Raw genomic sequence first — 18,203 nt, 5'->3', positions numbered from 1 at the left:
ATAGCATACAGAATCAACACTTTATAATGCAAACATGGAAAAATACCTGTTATATCAAATGGCAAGAATCACAAACAATATTTGCTTACATTTTTAATCATTTTATTTATACTAAATGTGGCTGTTCATCACCAAATTGTGATTATAAGCTGCAGAATGCAGTGAACCTTACATTTATTTTCAAAGTACGCTAATACTTCAGATTTTTCTGTAACATTGTAAGAACATTGTTTGTATGGACTGGATGACTCCAGCTGACAACCATACCGTGAATTATACAGCTTCTTCAAGTATAGGTTACAATGACACAAAGAAGATATTATAGTTACAGTGTTTTAGCTGAAGCATGAAACAGCATTTGGCTGTCTGTCCAGCAAGCTACTGTGGAAAATTTAATTTTACAGTTTCTGTCACAAAAGCCATATGTTCAGTGTTTTCTATATACGTATGATTACATTCCACCCTGAATAAGGAAATTTGTAGATAGCAGGGTAAACTGGGAGTCAGATGTGCTAAAGGTGTGCTAGAGGTGAGCGCTTTCAGAATTTCAAGAGTAAATCAGGTAGCTGTAGTCTAATAATTAGTACAATGCAGATTGAATTAGTAATTTATAGTTGGTTGTATAAAAACTGTGGTGTTGGCAAGGTTTTTTACTTGTAGGGACAAGAATAATTTTAAACTAGTTAAAGCTTGTTTTATCGTAACTGCTAATTGACTAGTCACCTTAACTAAAATAAACATTTTTTTTTTCAAATCACTGCTGTTTTCTCTGTCTTTTTATGTTTTGTAACAGAAATGTTCCTGTCAGATGAGATGTAAGACAGCATGACATAATGCAGTCTGATGTAACATGAGTGAAAGCTAATATTTTGCAGTCTTATCCTGCTCTTATTGATGGCCATGCACAGTCTCCCAAAGGCACGTCCACTTCTATTGAGCCATGCTAATCGTTCTCCTCTCAGATTTTGTCTCCTGGAAGCAAACCAGATATGTAATGAATCTGAGCCTGTACGTACAGAGCTGATCCTTCTCTCACTGAAGTATATAGAATCCTTGTCATTGACTTCAACGGGAGTATGATCACACTCCTGGACATTTCAATAGTCAGATACATTGCATTATTGTTCAGAAAGGCTAGGATCTCAGGATCAACCCCTTCCACCACCCATCACCCCCATACCTCAGCTATTTTAATTAAAGTTAGATCCCTTGATTATCACAAATATCAAAGCTTTTATTTTAGGCCTAGAGAAAGAACAGGCAATGTATTTGTACCTTTCCCAGAATTTTGGCATTAGAATACTTATGGAGGAAGAGCCATAAGGATATCTCCCATGAGTGGTAAATTAAAAATGTCCTGGAGAATCCCGTCTCCATGTCATTTCATGGAAGCAGTGACTATGAACATCAGAATAGCTTGCAGGTCCAAGGGCAATTCTGCACCACAGACCTGGCATGGACACGGCAGATCAGCCTACATTTCACCCACCCTGGCACAACCAGCTTTAGCAGTGCCAACATGAATAGCGTCTGCTTGCAGTGCTGCTTCTGGCTCTACATTTCCTGTCAGTCACACAGGCTCCTGAGGATGAGTCAGTGATGCAGACGGCTTTTTCTTTTGTACAGTATTTAATGTAAAATGAACATAACAGGGTATTGCTTGTAATATTCCTGCAAAGGGTAGATCTCTTCTATTTCCAATATGCCTTAATCAAGGATTAAAAATCCCTTTGAGCAGTCCAGTTCAGAACTAGTCCCTGAGACAGTGCTTCTGTGTTACGATGTAGAGGCAGTATGTGAGGGCAGAGGCCGTATGAAAAGGCCTGAAGGACCATAAGTTCAGTTTCTGCAGTTTCATGTGCTTCACCCCGCATAAATAGTTGAATATTTGAGTGATTTTTCAATTTGGCATTTCAAAACAGCATCCACCATAATTCTATAAGAAACAATTATGTAGTATAGGCATACCAGCTCTGAGAAGGACAGTATCTCATGAAGTGTTGCATTTTTAGGAGAAATAATTCCTTTAAGTATGTAATATCATAAATATCCTCTTGCATGTTTTACAGTTCCAGTTTGTACTATCATCTTAAGTTTCTTAATTTATTTGAATTCAATTCATTGTGTAAGCTTTTATTTCTGTAACCTATCTGAATCATGTGCATGGGCTGAATGTGTTTAATTAGTAAATATTTATACTATATGCACTATTTAGAAAGTGTTATTCTAATCAGCTGTACCTTAAAGCAAATGTTAATTGCATTTTTGTCACAGTTCACAACATTACTTGCCATTACTTACAAATCTAGATAATTGCTTGAGATATACACAATGGAAAACGTAAAACTGAAACACTGTATTTAGTATGGGAGAAACAAAACTCGGTCTTATGTAGGTACAGACAAATATCTTATTCTTTAGTCATTTACTCCATTATGAACTGGGGGCACCAAATCAGACTGGCTGCATTTTGGCACCCATTTGAATTGGCATAGATTAGGCCAAAGGATTCAGAACAATGCTGAATCACACCTATAGTTACTCACGCGATTGTGTTTGTTATTGATGCTGCAAGACGGTGGTTAGCTGCTCCGTTCTGAATATTGCTATGCATAAATGTCAGCTACTGACATCATGACTCAGGCACAGGAGCTGCATCACCCTCCATTCCATCCCATTGCCCCATTAAAATCAGTAATTACTTTAATATTGTGCAAACATATCAGTAAGATACAAAACATAAGGTACTAAATTTCCTGTGGTTAAGGTTATTAGAACACATCATTTCAGGTCCAGTCATTAATGTCTCAGGCAGCTGTACTTTGAGTTCATAATGTCCAGGGAACATGTGTCTGTTGCATCATTCCCACCCTGGTAAAGTTAATGAATGTCGTAGGTTGTGTATGCTTTGTGTGTGTAAATTTATTAACATCAAAAGTGCAATGAAATTCGTATTTTACACATGCACATGTTGTCATGCTAACTGTGTTTTGATTATATTTAACTTTGGTAATGCTGTAATATTGTTTGCTGTGTTATACTGTTCATTTTTCATAGGAGAATTCTTCTTTCTTATATGTGCGTTGCATAGGACAGTAGTGCCCATGTTTTGATTTATATAAAATACAAATCTAAATAAGAAGCACAATTATGTGTATGGAAATCAGATATCTGTCAAGAGGAATGTTTCATGATTTCTTGAAGTAGATCCGTAAAATACCATTTTTTTAATGTGAAAGCTAAAATTCTTCCTGCAAAATGCAGTTGTATTAACAAAGGTGATTGTTTTAACACTAAAATCTAAAGTAATGTCATCTGATCTTTCTAAATTCAATTCTAAAAATAACTCGTCCATCTTTGAAAATGAAACTTCTCTAATGACTATTGAAGAATTTATTGCCACTCATTCTCTTTCCTCAAGTTATCACTTAGCAATCTAATTTGGAAGATAGTATTTGTCCTTCTCCGCTGATGTCAGTTGACTCTGGACTGGTAATTAAAGCACGCTGAACTAAAAGGTTCTGTTTTAAATGCAAAGAAAGCATGAGTTAAAGTAGCACAGATAAACAAATTTGAAACCTTTTCTGGACTGATTCTGTGGTCACACACAGACGAAAAATGCTCGAAAGTCTGCTGGATAACAGAAATGATGCACAAAGTAGTAACTGTCAGGGAAGAAAAGGTAGTTAAAGTAGAAGATGGTCATGGAGCAGTTACAATGAGACAAATGGATTTTCCCCAGTTTTCAGAACTGGGCTTTTTGACAATATGCTCTTTTAGTAATAATATAAAACCAAACTGCTTGAACTGTGTTACATTATTCAGCCTCATGATGTAGGCATTCAGTGACAAAGATGGTAATAAAAATACCTGTTGTAAGATCCTGATATGTGAGCAAGGCTGTCAGTGAAGTGGTCTGGGAGAGTGGCATCAATAAAAAATGAAAGTCAGAGTGACAATACTGAAGTGATCAGATTTGGTACAGACAGTTATCCTGTATGTTGCAGAGTCTGGCAGAAGGGAAATAAAGAAGTCCTCTTTTCAGAGCAGGTTGCCTACAGTTGAGTTGCTCCTATTCCAGTGAAGCTCAGAAAAGAATTTTGATTATTGTCTCAGTATTTCACAAACAATGAAATCAGCACTTTCTTTTTATTTACCTGAGCTATACCATACTTTCTCATTCTACTAGCTGTTGCTAAGCAACTGTAACAGTAATAGTGATGTTTACCTAAAGCTTCATTTTATTTTACTTTATTTTAGAAAAGTAAACAAATAAAATCCACCGTGTCCTCAGTGTTCTCCATCTGCAGAATGAGTTTGCATCTATGAAGAACAGTCTTGTTTTAGAGAGCACTAAATCTGTCTTTAGCTCAGCGTTTTACCAGATAGGATCCTACCCTCTGTAAAAGAACTTTTTTCAACACCACCTCCTACATATTTCAAATCTGGTATACAACTTGCATTGTTTTCCTCTCTTTTTAATGCATTTTCTTTCCTTCATTTTGATGAATCTTAAAAACAATTGGAGTAAATGCAAAGGAAGAACACAGAATTTGGAGAACTTTGCTTTACTGGGCTAAAATCATTACTTTTGAAGGAAAAAGGGATAAAACAACTTCGTATAATCTAGTTGCTTTTAACTAAGAACTTAGTGCTTTGTCAGAAGGAAGGACTGTCAAGCTCTAGCCTTGAAAGACCGATTATGGTATTTTTATTTTTTTTGTCTCTACTAGCCAGTGGCATTGAATTGATGGTGTTGTAGACTGGATTTTTAAAAAAGCATTAAAAGCCCTTTAAAAAAAATGTTTTCCTGCAGAGAAACATATTTTGCTGCATTTTATTTCCCCATTAACTTGTGTGAATGCTGATTTATTGGTCTTTTTGGACATTCCAGTATTGAAAAGGGAACGTGAAATATCTTTTTCTCAATTTGTAATGGCAACGTAATACGCCTGATGTATAATATGCGTTTCAGCATTGAGAACTTCATTAAAATACAGAAAAAACTTCCACATACCAGCAATTAAGATGTTTTGCTCTGGTACACAGCAAAGCTACCATTATGGCAGGATTTGTTTCAGAACTTCTTGCTGAATACTAATATTAATCTTTAACCTTCAGGACAATTTAATTTCAGTTGGGTGCTGGATAAAGGCTTAAATATACATAGGAAATTGCACATAAAGCTATTGCCAGACTGTCCAAGTAGTAAACTGAGACTTTAAAAACACTAGCTTTTCTGTTTCATCAACACAATCAATGAATATATCTCCTGCAGCTAGAAGTAAGGTCTGAATTTAAAATGTTTTATAGACTGAAGAAGTTGCAGTCACTTTGCGAATGTCTGCATCAGAATTTAAGGTTATTACATGCATTCTAGCATTTACCAACTGTTCATCTCATGTGAGATGGACCTAATGAAGGTCCTAGACTGGTCACAGACAAAAATTGCAGGGTTTGAATGGATCTGTATTTAAAGGAAATCAATCTAAATTTTGCAATGTAGCTGCCATTTTTAATCTATTTTTAGCTTTAGCTGCCAAGCTACAGAATATTTAACGATTCGGAGGCAATTTATTATGTTAGGAAGGGTTGAATCTGGCAGCCGACAGAGGTGAGGCTGCCTCATCTCCGTGCCCCAGATGCAGGCAGGGGCAAGGCTGAGCAGCTTTTCCCAGTAGGCGAATGCACACAGAGCACACGTATACACCGCATACATATGTATACATATGGCCGGCTACACAGATTAATAGAGGCAGACACACTCAGCACTCAACATGAACTGAGGCAGCACCAGCAGCCTCATCCTGTTTCCCCTCTCTGGCTGAGCAGGTTGGAGGTCCACCCGCCCGTGCACAGAGCTCCCCTGGTCCCCAGTAGACACCCCCCCGTGGTCTCATCCTTGGAGAAACCCTCCTGGCTTCCCCTCCATGTCACCTACTTGCCAGCTCATCCGGATGGACCACAGCCAGCACTCGCACACTCACTCACACACCCGCGCTGGCTCCCGGTGCTGCACTGCAGACACACAGGCTCTGGCCCTGGTCCCACCTGGGGCTGGCACTTGGTGTCACTCACTGGGGTCTCCCCAGTCACTGGCACCCAGGCACACGCGCTCTCTGCCCCACGGTCCAGCCCAGCTGCTGGCACCCTGGCCCGCACTCACCCCAGGCTGGCACCACCCACCCGTGGGCCCCCACGACCCCTGTGGGGGCACGGCCAGACAGGCCACTATTTACATGCAGCCAGCTCTGTTTTTCCCCTTGCTCCTCTATTTTACCACACTTGTTTCTCCCCAAATCATCCAAAGCCATCCCCTTCCCCACCTCTGGCTCCTCCCCTCAACATGCCATAATAAGTCTTGTGCAATCCCAAAACACTCTTCCCTGGCATCCCAGCAACCTCCCCAGTCTGGAAGGGGATCTGGAGCTGCTCCTCTTGGCCCATCGTGGTGGGTGTCACACCTGGACACTGGGGCTGAGGCTGTCCTGGGATGGCCCTGGGAGGCCCCAGACAAGGGCGTCCCTTCCTCTGAGCCCTTACTTTGGGTTCCCACCTGCCCTGGGGCCCCCTGTGCTCCTCCGGCCATATGGAGATGGGCCTGTGATGGGCTGATGGCTCCCGGGATGGGCCTGGGAGGAGCTGGGGCAGGGTGGTGCTTGGACTTAGCCATCTGCCATTGTCTCTCTGTGCTCCTTTGTGGGTGCACAGATGAGCTTTTTGTCATATAACCTAACAGATTGTTATTAATTATTTCAGATCAAATAAGTTTTAAACAATTTCTCACAAGTTCTCTTGAAATGAACTATTTTTGCTCAGGTCCTGCAAAAACATAACATTGTGAGTAAATTTACACTGTTCGCATTTCACATTGGGCTGGGACTGTCTTGAATACGTTTAAATATCTGTGGTATTGAAGCTTTGAGGCATCAGTTCTCCCTGACATTGAAAGGCGATGGCGGACACAGTAAGCAGATGCTGGAGCGGTGCAGGTGGCCACTTCGTGAGATCTTCGTGCTGTCGCTGCCGGCCAGGGTGTACTTCAGTTTTGCCAACAAAGGCGGTGGCTTGCAGTTCTGAATAAATCTTCAGTGATGCCTAAATTAAAAAGAACTTGGTACTTTCTGATTTGGTTAATTCCTTGGAAAGTGCCTTTTAATGGTGTTGTGAGGTTTACTTAATAATTGATTTTTAAACGACACTTGAAGTAGCCAAATGCTGTTTAAAAAAAGTCCTCAGAAAATAGTGCCTTTGCTTCTGACCACTTGACGTTTCTGTTCTTGATTAAAGTTAATTTAGGAAATAACAATTTTATTGGGTAGTAACATTGTCAGAAGATAGCTTCAGGTTATACTAATGAGGAAGAAGCGATAAGGCTGCGGTGCAGAGCACAGCCAGTCAGCGGCAGGGGCTGGCGTGGGCCTGCAGGCCTCAGCGGAGGCAGGAAGTGCCAGTAGCTTTCAGGGGACATTAACAAGGGTAGCATATCAAAATTCAAAAGAAAAGAAAAAGGGATGGTTGCAACAAGGTGTGCAACCACCTATTTATTTCATACAGCTATCTACTGCTCCACCATTTCAATTGACAGCGGCAACAATTTAAATCTGTAGTTACCTGTTGTAGTTCAAGAGGAAACCTTTTTTGTTCTATGTATGTAAAACACATCTTTGCACTATCATGAGGAACATTTGGGTTTTACCTTTCTTGTTAAAAGTCATATTTGCAAAACTATTGCTGTCATGATCTTTGCTGCTCAAAGTCTTTTAAGTTGTGGCTAATACTTACTGCAATACCAAAGTTCCCGCAAGTGTGCACATATATGAGTTAGAGGAGCCATAATTGCAAACGTGAGGCGCTCTGGGGATGTGAGAGATGTGCGTTTGAATTTTCTGTGCAGGAGAGAGAATTTAAAATCTGTGCGGGCTCTAACCATCGACTTTTATAATTAAGGCCTCACAAGGGTAAAAGAGAGATGGTGGAATCAGGGATTCATCCTGCTATGTATGCAAAGAAAGTGATTAGCGCTGTTTGTGCAGACTGACAGAGGGAGCTAATCCCAAGGCAAGGTAGGTGAAGACATGTATCAGCAAGATCCCAGTAAGATTTAGGGGCTGCTGGGCCCTGTCTGAAGGCTTTCCTGGAAATAAAAGATTAGTGTCCAAGAGCATGGCAGGCCAACATTGTAAAACTAAAAATTATTCTTCTTTTGAACACAGCTGTAGCAAGTAGCCTGCAAGACAGCCTTGCTGGGCCAATATTCAGAATAAAGGGAAGATTAATGAAGACAGCAAAAGATATATATGTTTTGTTATTCCCATGCCTGAACTGTTCTTTGTGGAAAATCGCATCTGTTTAAAGTTGAAAAATTGGTAGAACAGGTTATGGAACAAACAGACAAAATAAACAGTAATGTCACAAGCACCATGTGTTATCTAGAGTTTAAAAGACAATCAAGGAAAAAATTGCTGCACTGCTAATATAATCTCCAGCTTCAATTCACTGGAGATGCCCATATTTAAATGGGACCGAGGGGAGTTAAGGAACTAAAAGCTGGAACACCTGAACCTTGTGTTAGGAAACTATATTAAAGAAGATAATTGATTGACACATGGTTACATATGATATATTGAAGAAGAATCAAGGCTTTATTTTAAAACTTTATGCTTTCCAAACCTATTGGAGTTCTCTGAACAAGTCAGCCTGAATGTGGATAAAGGTGATCAGAATTTCCAAAAGACATTGAAAAAGGCTCCCCAGTAAAGACTGTAAAGGAAACAAATCAGGTAGGGCATAAGAAAGTCTGTACATGCTAAAAGGTTGGCTAAAAGTTGTGCCTCGGACATAGGAGAAAATGGCCAGTTTTTACAATGGAGGGAGTCACCATGGCATCGCAGAAACATCTGTGCTGGCATCCGTGTTGTTCAGCACACTCATAAATGATCTGCAAAAGGGGTTAAGCCGTGATGTGACCGTGATGATAGGAAGTTATGAGTTAATGAAGATGAGGACCAATTGTGAAGAATTCCAGAAAAGGCCTTATGTGACCAAGTAAGGGAATGTTGAAGTAGTTGATGAAATTCAGAGTAGATGAATGTGATGTGATGTACATAGTTACAAACTGTAGGAAATCTACAGAGGAAAAAAACCCATAATAAATCCTAATTTTCCATGTAAAATAACAGAGGCTCTAGCCTCATTGTAATTCTGGAGGAAAGGAATCTTGGTTATAATACCTAGTCCTATAAAAATGTCAAGCTAATGCTTACCATAGCAAAACAACAGATCAAATTAGTAGCGGAACAGAAAAGGGATTAAAAATATCACTGTGTAAATGATGTGTATACATTTTCAATATTACAAGAAGTTCTGGTATCTCTGTCTCATGAAGGGTGTAACAAAGCTGCAAAAGGTTCAGAGAAAGGTGATAAAATGGCTTTAGTGCAAAGAACAGCTATATAAAGTAGAACTTTTGAACTTGGAAAAAAAAGAAGCTGGGACATGATAAAGGTCAATAAGATGGTAAGTGGCATAGAAAGCATCATAAGAATCATCTGTATGTTCTTTTCATACAAAAACTTAGTGGAGCATCAAATGAACCTAACAGATGGTAGCTTCTGAACAAACACAAAGAAGGGTTTTTCATGTTTCAGGATTCCCTCTACAATACATTAAAGATGCTAGAAGTTAGTATAGACTCAGAGGATGACTGTATGAGTTCATGGAAAAGAAATCAAGGGCTATTAAACAGAAAGACGAGTCTACTGGAATGCGTTTCTTTTAAGAAATCCCTGAGACGCAGATCTTGAAGGGGAGGGAAGTTTACTGGTGAAGCCCTTCCTAGGTACCTCCTTTGGCTTGCTGTTGGAGAAAAGATACTGAGCTGAATGAGTCTTTGATCTGGCCGAGCACAGCTGTTCTTATTTACTTATTAAACTTACCAATAAAACCACAACTCATATTAGAATCTACTTTCAAGAATGAGGGAGATGCAATCTAGCTAGAGATCTCTTCTCAGCCTCACTACTAGTTGCTGCGTTCCTCTGTAGTTGCAGAATGGAAGATGCTACTCACAGTCACAAAAGAGTAAATGTGACTTCATTTTCATTATAATGATTGTTCAAAATATCTTTAGCATCACTGACTTTACTATAGTTAGTTTTGGCACATTTTATGATTTGTTTGTTCATACATATATCTTGCAAATATGCTTTCTATGTAAATATGTATATGTATGCATATACATATACATCTGTATATATGTATAAATATATCAGTGTTCCACAGAATACCTTGTGAATTACAGGAAGAGAAGTGTTTGTCTTTCTTCTTGTTTCTTGTAGAATCATTTAAAACTTGAAAAAAAAAAAATCAATGAATCTGTACTTTGCTAGTTCTAATTATTAGATACTGGTAAATGGTAGGCAGGTGGGGTGGGGGGGTGATAAACATAGTCGTGATAAATATAAAGGTCCAGGAACATAAAGGTCCAATTTTTAAAAAATATTTTGTAAGTTTGCATTTTGTGAAGTTTATTCAAAATCTTATGGCAAAGCAGTACTTAAATTCTACTGATTCCACCATCCATTTGACCTCAGCGCTTAAGGTGAAATTGCAGTGTTTTAAGTTTTTTTTCTCACCTAGGGGTCACAACTGAGAAATGTTGAGCCTGAGCAGGTGCAAATAGAGCTGGTACAGGATATGCAAAGAACCTTTCTAAGATAAAAAAAGGCTTAAATCAGTCTAAATAATTTTCAACTACAAGCCAAGAGCGTCCGTTTCCTTAAATTAGACTTTTTGTATCATAAAGTTGAAATAGCTGTCCTGAAATATCTTCTTACAGACAACATATGACAGAAAATTAATGCTAACAACATAGTTTATATTCATATAAACAACGATGTGGTGTCATACTAATAAAATTTTGGCAGTCTAATGCACCTTTAATATTAAAATAATTCAGCGTACTGATATTGTACTCAATCAATGACTGCACGTCTTGTGATAAATGGCAACATTTAGTTTTTGATTTGACACAAGGGCCAGGGCTAAAATGAATTGTATGTGTAGATCTTCTTTTTAGGGTATATTCAGTCGTATTCAGCCTGTATTCTCTTCTGCGCTTACATTCAGCCCAGCAGAACTACTTAAACTCTGCTGATATTGATATTCTTTTAATATTTTCTTGTCAGTATGTTCAGTTTCTTTACTTTGTTGACACTTTGTGCTATTAAGGCACCCATAAGAAACAGAATATTCTTAATTAATCTCATCAGTGTCCTCATACTGGTTTGTGGTGTCTCTGCAGTCAGAAACTGCATTTTTTGTGGGATATTGCATTGCCAACTCCTATCTAATTTGCTGCCACCTGTCACCCAGAAGTCTCTTAATTCCTACTCTCCAAGTATATCCTCCTACTGAATCTCTCTTAAGTGATTTGATGCTGAATTTACTCTTTGGCAGAGGTGTAACATTTGACAGTTCTGAAGGCTTTAGACTTACATATAATGACAAAATATGTATTATACAGATAGCAGCTGATCCTTTTTTCCAATTCTGCTCTGTTAACATGCTTCATGTCTTAACCGGGCAGGGAGAGACCTAGAAGGATGTCAGTTTTCTGGGCCTGCACAGCTCTTAAAGTCTCTTTGAGTATTGCTTAGTTCAGAAGAGAGAACCTCTTTGCAGTTGTCAGTGTGCAGCAATGAGATTGCTAGGAGTTAACCATGTATTAAATTTATTCTAGGATTTTTATTGGGGTTTTTACTGAACTCTAAGTAAATAAGTATGTATTTTTATATATGCATATAAAATTAAGAGCAAACCTAAATAGCATTTTGCAGTAACCATTTTCCTTTATGGTTCTCCTTTGCCTCATGTTTCTTGGGTACAAAGTGAATAGGCAGCATGTTTATGCATTGTTTCAGAACTGGAAGGATATATATAAAGAAGAGCGAAAGCAGACTGGAGAAAGAAAGGGCTATGGGTGGTAAGAATGCTTAAGTTAAACAGGGGTGAAGTGCTGGCTGCCTTGTTTCTCATTAGAGTTTGTTTATTTTCCAAGAGAATAATGCACAATAACTTGAATCCACAGTAAGGAGTACAAAACACCTTTTGGAATAAAACTGGGAGCAATCACTGACAGTTGCAAAACCTTCTGCAAGCAGGTACCAAGCAGCTCTGTAAGGAGGCTGCTGGGCTATGGCCATTTTGGAGGCAGAAGGGCTCACTTACTACCCCAGCAATATTCAGTTTTACCTTAAGCCAGCTGTTAGGGTTCCCTAAGAGTCTGCAGGGCTAATTTGTCTCCCTGGAAGTCAGAAATGTAGTTAACATATTGCATGTACATATGCAATTATGTATGGTGTATTATGTTCTTTATACACCAGAATTACAAACTTCTGCTCCTAAAAGCAGTTCTGTCTTTGGTAGATTTTAGACAAATTGCTAACTTGCACTTGATAGCTCTCCTCTTTCAAAACAACCTTTCACACTCAGTGGTAGGAAAGCTGCTGTGCAGCATGGCTTGCAGGGGTACTTGATTTACACAAACCAGTTTCTGGATGTTGGTGACATGAAGTAGCTTGTTAGAGTATTAGGGTAGTGGGCTGTCACTATGATTTTCCTTTTCTGTTTTCAGAACATTATTTCTGTAGTAATTACATTATTTTAAATTGCTCGTGACACTTCTATGACATTTCCCCTGTGGTTGTAGGAAGAGGAATACAATGCAAAGCATCTGCAAGAATGCTGACAAGTTACAGTGAACAGTACATAGCTGAAACTTTCATGCTAAGTTCATAGTGTGATAGGTTCCTTCTTCAGAAATGTTTAATAATACCAATGTTCTGTTAAAGTAATGTGAATCAATTGGTAGATATACTAGAGAAGATTTTTACTTTAAAGGTCTCCTGAATCCCTATAGCCTTTTTATCTTTTCATTAGAGTTTTTGTTATATTTGAAATTTAGTAGAAAATGATTGCTTATTAGTTCTTTAGTTTTAGCAGCAAATCCCTTTTATTAAATCCATTTTATTAAGATTTAGAAACCACAAGCATTTGACAGCACTGCTCTGAAAGATTCAGTCTCAGAGACCTACTGCTGGGAAGTTAAAAATAAAATTGCAGCCTGAAATGCTTTTCTGGTTTAGGTATAACAATAAAATGCTGGGATTATACTTGTTCTGAAATGTTTAAAATGCATGTAATAATCCAAGCATTACAGTGCACAGAATGTCCTTAGACTTTTCTCTGTTCAAATATTTCATTAACGCTTCTCTCCAGCTCTGAGCCAGTACAACTATTGTGTGTGGGATTAACAAAATCAAGTAGGAAATTAGCAAGAGTGTGCACTGTAAGTCAAGGTTTCTTGCTGAGGATTTCCCATTATGAGCTACCATACCCTCACAAGGTCTGTGGGATATACAAACCAGACACAAATGCCTGCTGAGTAAACCCTTAGTGTTATTTTTTAAGAATCCTAAATAAAAAAAAAATTAACACTTGCCTGATCACAATACACATGGCACTAAAAACGTTATACCACAGAAATTTTGCTGTTTTCAAAGTACAAAAATCTTAATGTTGGTTGCAACAGACTGCATAATAAATGTGTGCATATATTTTGCTCTCTGTGTTGAAAGTATGTTTCAGAACAGCAGAAACTCTAATACTTTAGTATTTATATAAAAACTTTGTAAATGGCATTCACCAAAAAGCTCTGAACACTCTGACATTAAAACTGTCAGTCTGTTGAATTTATGGCATCAAGGCTAATGCTTAAATTTCACATTTGGATGAATAAGTCATACATTGTTAATACTACACAACCTCAAATAATGATTCATTGCATAAAAAGATGGTAGGTGTCTCAGAAAGTCCAGCGGTGGGGGTTTTGAATCCAGAGGAAAGAATGGTATAAATGCAATTTTATGTGGTGTTTGTAATATAGAAAAAATGTTATAAAATTAAGTTCACATATAGTTACTCATGTAAGAATATATACTGGGGCAGGGGAAAACCACAAAAATATCTATTTTCCTTTCTTCTATTTCAGGTCAGAACTGTGGAGGTTTAGTACAGGGACCAAATGGTACTATAGAAAGCCCTGGATTTCCTCATGGTTATCCAAATTATGCCAACTGCACGTGGATCATTATCACAGGAGAACGTAACAGGATACAATTGTCATTTCATACTTTTGCCCTTGAGGAAGATTTTGATATTTTGTCAATTTATGATGGACAGCCACAGCAAGGCAATTTAAAAGTGAGGTAAGGTACCTTTTCGTCTTTCTTCATTTCTTTCTCTCTCTCTCTCTCTTTACCTCTTTCTTTCTCTCCTGAAAATGTGTTCTGATTATGTGTTACAACTGCGTTGTGTTTCCTTAGTTCTTCCCCAGCGAAGGGGATAGCAGTGTCCCAAGATCTCACAGCAAAAGACGTTAATCCAAGTTTCAAAGCCTTATAGCCCTAGCTTGTGTACCAGTAGCATCAGTTGTACTTAAAATTTGCACAATTCAAGGTCAGTTTTGGTAAAGGCCCTGAGCGCAGGAGTATCCCATGTTGCAGTAGCTTATTTTTATTTATCTGTCCCATGACGGAATCCAGATTTGGCCCAGGTACCCCTTCCTGAAGGCACCTCTCCCCAGTTTTTGAAAGAACACTTACTGAGATCATGCTTTACTTTTCTGCCATGCCTACAATATTTGAAGCAGAGGATGGGTATGCTGCTTGTGCTAACAGTGTCCCAGGGTCTCTCACCAAATGTGGCACAGAAGTGGTGGGCGATACAGTAGTTTGTGAGAGGCACGATCTCATTAGTGAATGTTAGGCAACCTTTGGAAATGCTTGCCAGATTAAATCCTTCAGGTGATTATTGCCTGTCTTGCAGATGAGTTGAGCTGTAAATTGTTTGACTTTGCCAAAACTGAAATTCTTCTGCATCTCTAAGTAAATACAATTATTAAGCAAATAAGTACCTTTAAAGGTCAGAAACTGGGGTGTCTTATATGTCCAAATACCACTGAGGTTACAAAGAGGCTTTATGGAAGCTTTTTGATCTTGAAGCTTTCCACAACTTCAGAATTTGGTGCATTAATTTCACTGGTGTCTTGTTTTGGATTCCTTGGTCATTTGCTGGATCTGGACTGCAGAGCTGGAAAGCAAACATTGCTATCGGTGCTACTCTGTCATTTTCTGTTCAGGCATGAGATTTATGGAGCACTGTAAAACACCGCTGTCAGTTCTGTTGTGTGATTACTCTTTTACATGCTGCTGATTTATATTATACTGCTAAAGCAAATGTGGGAACATCACCAATTTGTTCCGCATTTTAGTGGGTATCATCACGTATTTTTGACAAGAACAACGTTCTGATTGATTGTCAACTTAGTTCAAAAAGTTTTGAAAACTGGAAGGTAGTACACAGCTACCGATGCTTGAGTTGCACAGTATATGTGCTTCATTTAAGTACTTAATTGACCTTTAGTACTTGTATCACCTTTATACAAGGATTAATATTTCTTTTTCAGTCAAATGCTTTTATTATCAATAGCTAACATGCCTGCTTGTTTTGCACTAATCTGTTAGTAGAAAATTGTTTCAAGGAAGAGCACCAACTGATGTTCTGTGGGTATGAGCATAGAAGACAGAAATTCCTAAGTATGATCTTGATCCCACTGAAGTCATTGTAATTGCATTGTAAAGTAGAACAAGGATTTAATTTCCAACTTCCAACAGTGAAGCAGATATTTTATTTATCCTTGCTTGTATTTGCCAATTAGTTACCTTTATAAATGGTATTATAAAGAAAAATCATTTGTTGGCTTTGCAGCATGCAGAGGTTAAAAAAGCAGAATTTGAATGACAGGTTTCTATTCACGTCTCATACCCTGTGACATACCCTTTGTTGCACAAAGAAAATTCACAGGTGTACCCCTCTACAATTTGCAAAGTTCAAGACAATTCACTGAGCAGATATTGGAAAATTATAGTCTTGTTTTTTTAGCTGACAGCATGTAAATGCAAGAGAGCATCTTGGAACTTCTGCTTCAGGGTATGCTTTTTTTCATAGATAAAAATTACTAGATTTTGGGTAATTATATTTCTTCAGCCATCATGCAAAATCTGGAGGTTTTCCTTAAAAATAGCTGTTACAATATAGCTTTCACAAACTATAATAATTAAGTGATATTCATCCCATATTTTGTATAGTATTTTTCAGCTGCTAAAGCAAAATTGGATGAAAATTAATAGTACATTCAACTAGTTTACTGTGCTGCCTGAAGGACCTTTTTGTATGCCAAATGTGCACCAAGATACTTTCACTACAAGTTGATTGTAAAACCCAAGAAATAGAAACATATATAAAATACATTGAAATGATAAGGGAAAGGAATACATTGTTTGAAGCTGTTTGTGTGGAGGAAACAAAGAGAAACAGGTAGTTGTGAGTTGTACATGAACTTCTTTGGTTAGTGCATTATTAAAGCATATACTGATTTAAGGGATAAATACAGATGGTAGCGATCATAGGTTATTGTAAGCTATGTTATGAGGAGGTTGAGAAGTAAGATAGTAGCAGGAAGAACAATGTAAACAAAAGATAAGACACTAAAAAGTGCTATTTTACATCTTCCTATTTTTCTAGATAAAACCCAACTAGCATTCTGTCATTCTGTGTAATTACTGAGATCTGCGGTCCAAAATTGTCCTTAAAAAGATTGCTACAGCTGATTTATTTTTATCACCGTAATGTTCATAGAACACAAAACAGGATTTGATATATGCATGTGTATATACATATATATATGTATATGTATATATAAAAGAGGAAAAGTGAAATTTTAAGTCTAATGCCACCTGTCATGATAATGCTTTGTGGGGTACTGTAGTCTTAATTGTATAAACAAACATAAAGTTAGATAATTAATTTCACCATATATTATAACCAAAACAGATGTCTCAGTTCTACGTTATTGAAAAAAAACTTATTGTAAAGCTTAAGTATTGCATTATCAGTTGATGGGGAAAGATTTCAAAATACAACCAAATTCTAATTAAGCTGGGAAAAGATGTAAAATGTATTTTTTATTTGCGTTTTAAATTGTGAAGGAGTTGTCATTTGTTATATTCAGTTAACCATCAGCGCGCAGAATTCATATGGATGAAACTCTTGTGAAGAAGAGATGCAAGTGTGGTAAACTGAGACAACAAAGTTATTACTTGGTTGTATTCCTTTGTGAGTTTCCCTCAGTAACAGTTGCATTCAGTAGTTCAGTGTAGTTCAGGTGCTAGCAGATATTTATTTTGACTTTTTTCTTTGTTGTATGTATCAGATATAATAGTAAATGGTAATATTTTTGAATAGAAATGAGAACTGTATCAACAGGACATAGGGAGTAGGGACACAGGCCAGCTCTGAAGAGGCTCAGCATATAGGCAGATGTGAACTGACAGTATTGACCTGTTGACTTGTGTACTGCCAATAGATATATTACCTTCGATGAGCAAGTGAATTCAAAACAGACATTTCAACAGTTTATGGATTTCAAAAGTAATTTCAGGGCTGGTATCTTAGCATAAGTTTTGTTACAGTGTATTTTTACTATATGCAGAATTCCTGAATAGGGGTTTCATAGAGAGGTATAAGGAAACTCCTATTCAGGAAACCTAACAGGACGGGGCACATAGAAGTACCTGTATCAAAACCTCTGTTGCTGAAGAGGTGAGGTGGCGTGTAAGTGGGGTGTTAAGACCTTGAACTGCAAATGCTACAAACATGGTGAACTGAGACTTTGTACGTGCGATTGCCTTCATCTCAGTTTATGGCCTGAGATTCCACATTTTTTTCTATGTCAAATATAAATGCTATGTCAAATATAAATGGTAAATGCTGTAATCTCTGTGTTACAGTGTCTGTCAGTAAAAGTTACTTTTTTAGTATCACACACTCAGTTTACTTAAGAGTTAGTTGTGGAAGATCTCTGCAATATACTCTGGAATGATCTTTTTCAAATAATCAATTCAAACTCTCAGTCCAGAAAAAGTCTTAAAAATGGATTCCAAGCAATTTTTTTTTTTCTTACACAGAAAAGCTGCTAATTAAATTATATACACTGATGGGAAGACAGAAATGTACAGACATGAATATTTTTTGTTGTGTGTATACGCAGCTGTCAGTTATTTCAGACATACATGATATAT

General features: G+C 37.7%; 1 protein-coding gene across 1 annotated transcript in view; it reads left to right on the top strand.

The window, feature by feature from the left end:
• Positions 1 to 18,203, top strand: part of CSMD1 (CUB and Sushi multiple domains 1) — a 1,308,402-nt gene that overhangs the window by 223,415 nt on the left and 1,066,784 nt on the right. Inside the window, exon 2 of the mRNA XM_072855145.1 lies at positions 14,054 to 14,270. Coding sequence (XP_072711246.1) covers positions 14,054 to 14,270 — 217 coding nt within the window. The remainder of the gene's footprint in view (positions 1 to 14,053; positions 14,271 to 18,203) is intronic.

This window comes from Ciconia boyciana, chromosome 3 (assembly GCF_034638445.1).
Source record: "Ciconia boyciana chromosome 3, ASM3463844v1, whole genome shotgun sequence".
Classification (NCBI taxonomy): Eukaryota; Metazoa; Chordata; class Aves; order Ciconiiformes; family Ciconiidae; genus Ciconia; species Ciconia boyciana.
This window is presented reverse-complemented; position numbering and strand designations above follow the sequence as displayed.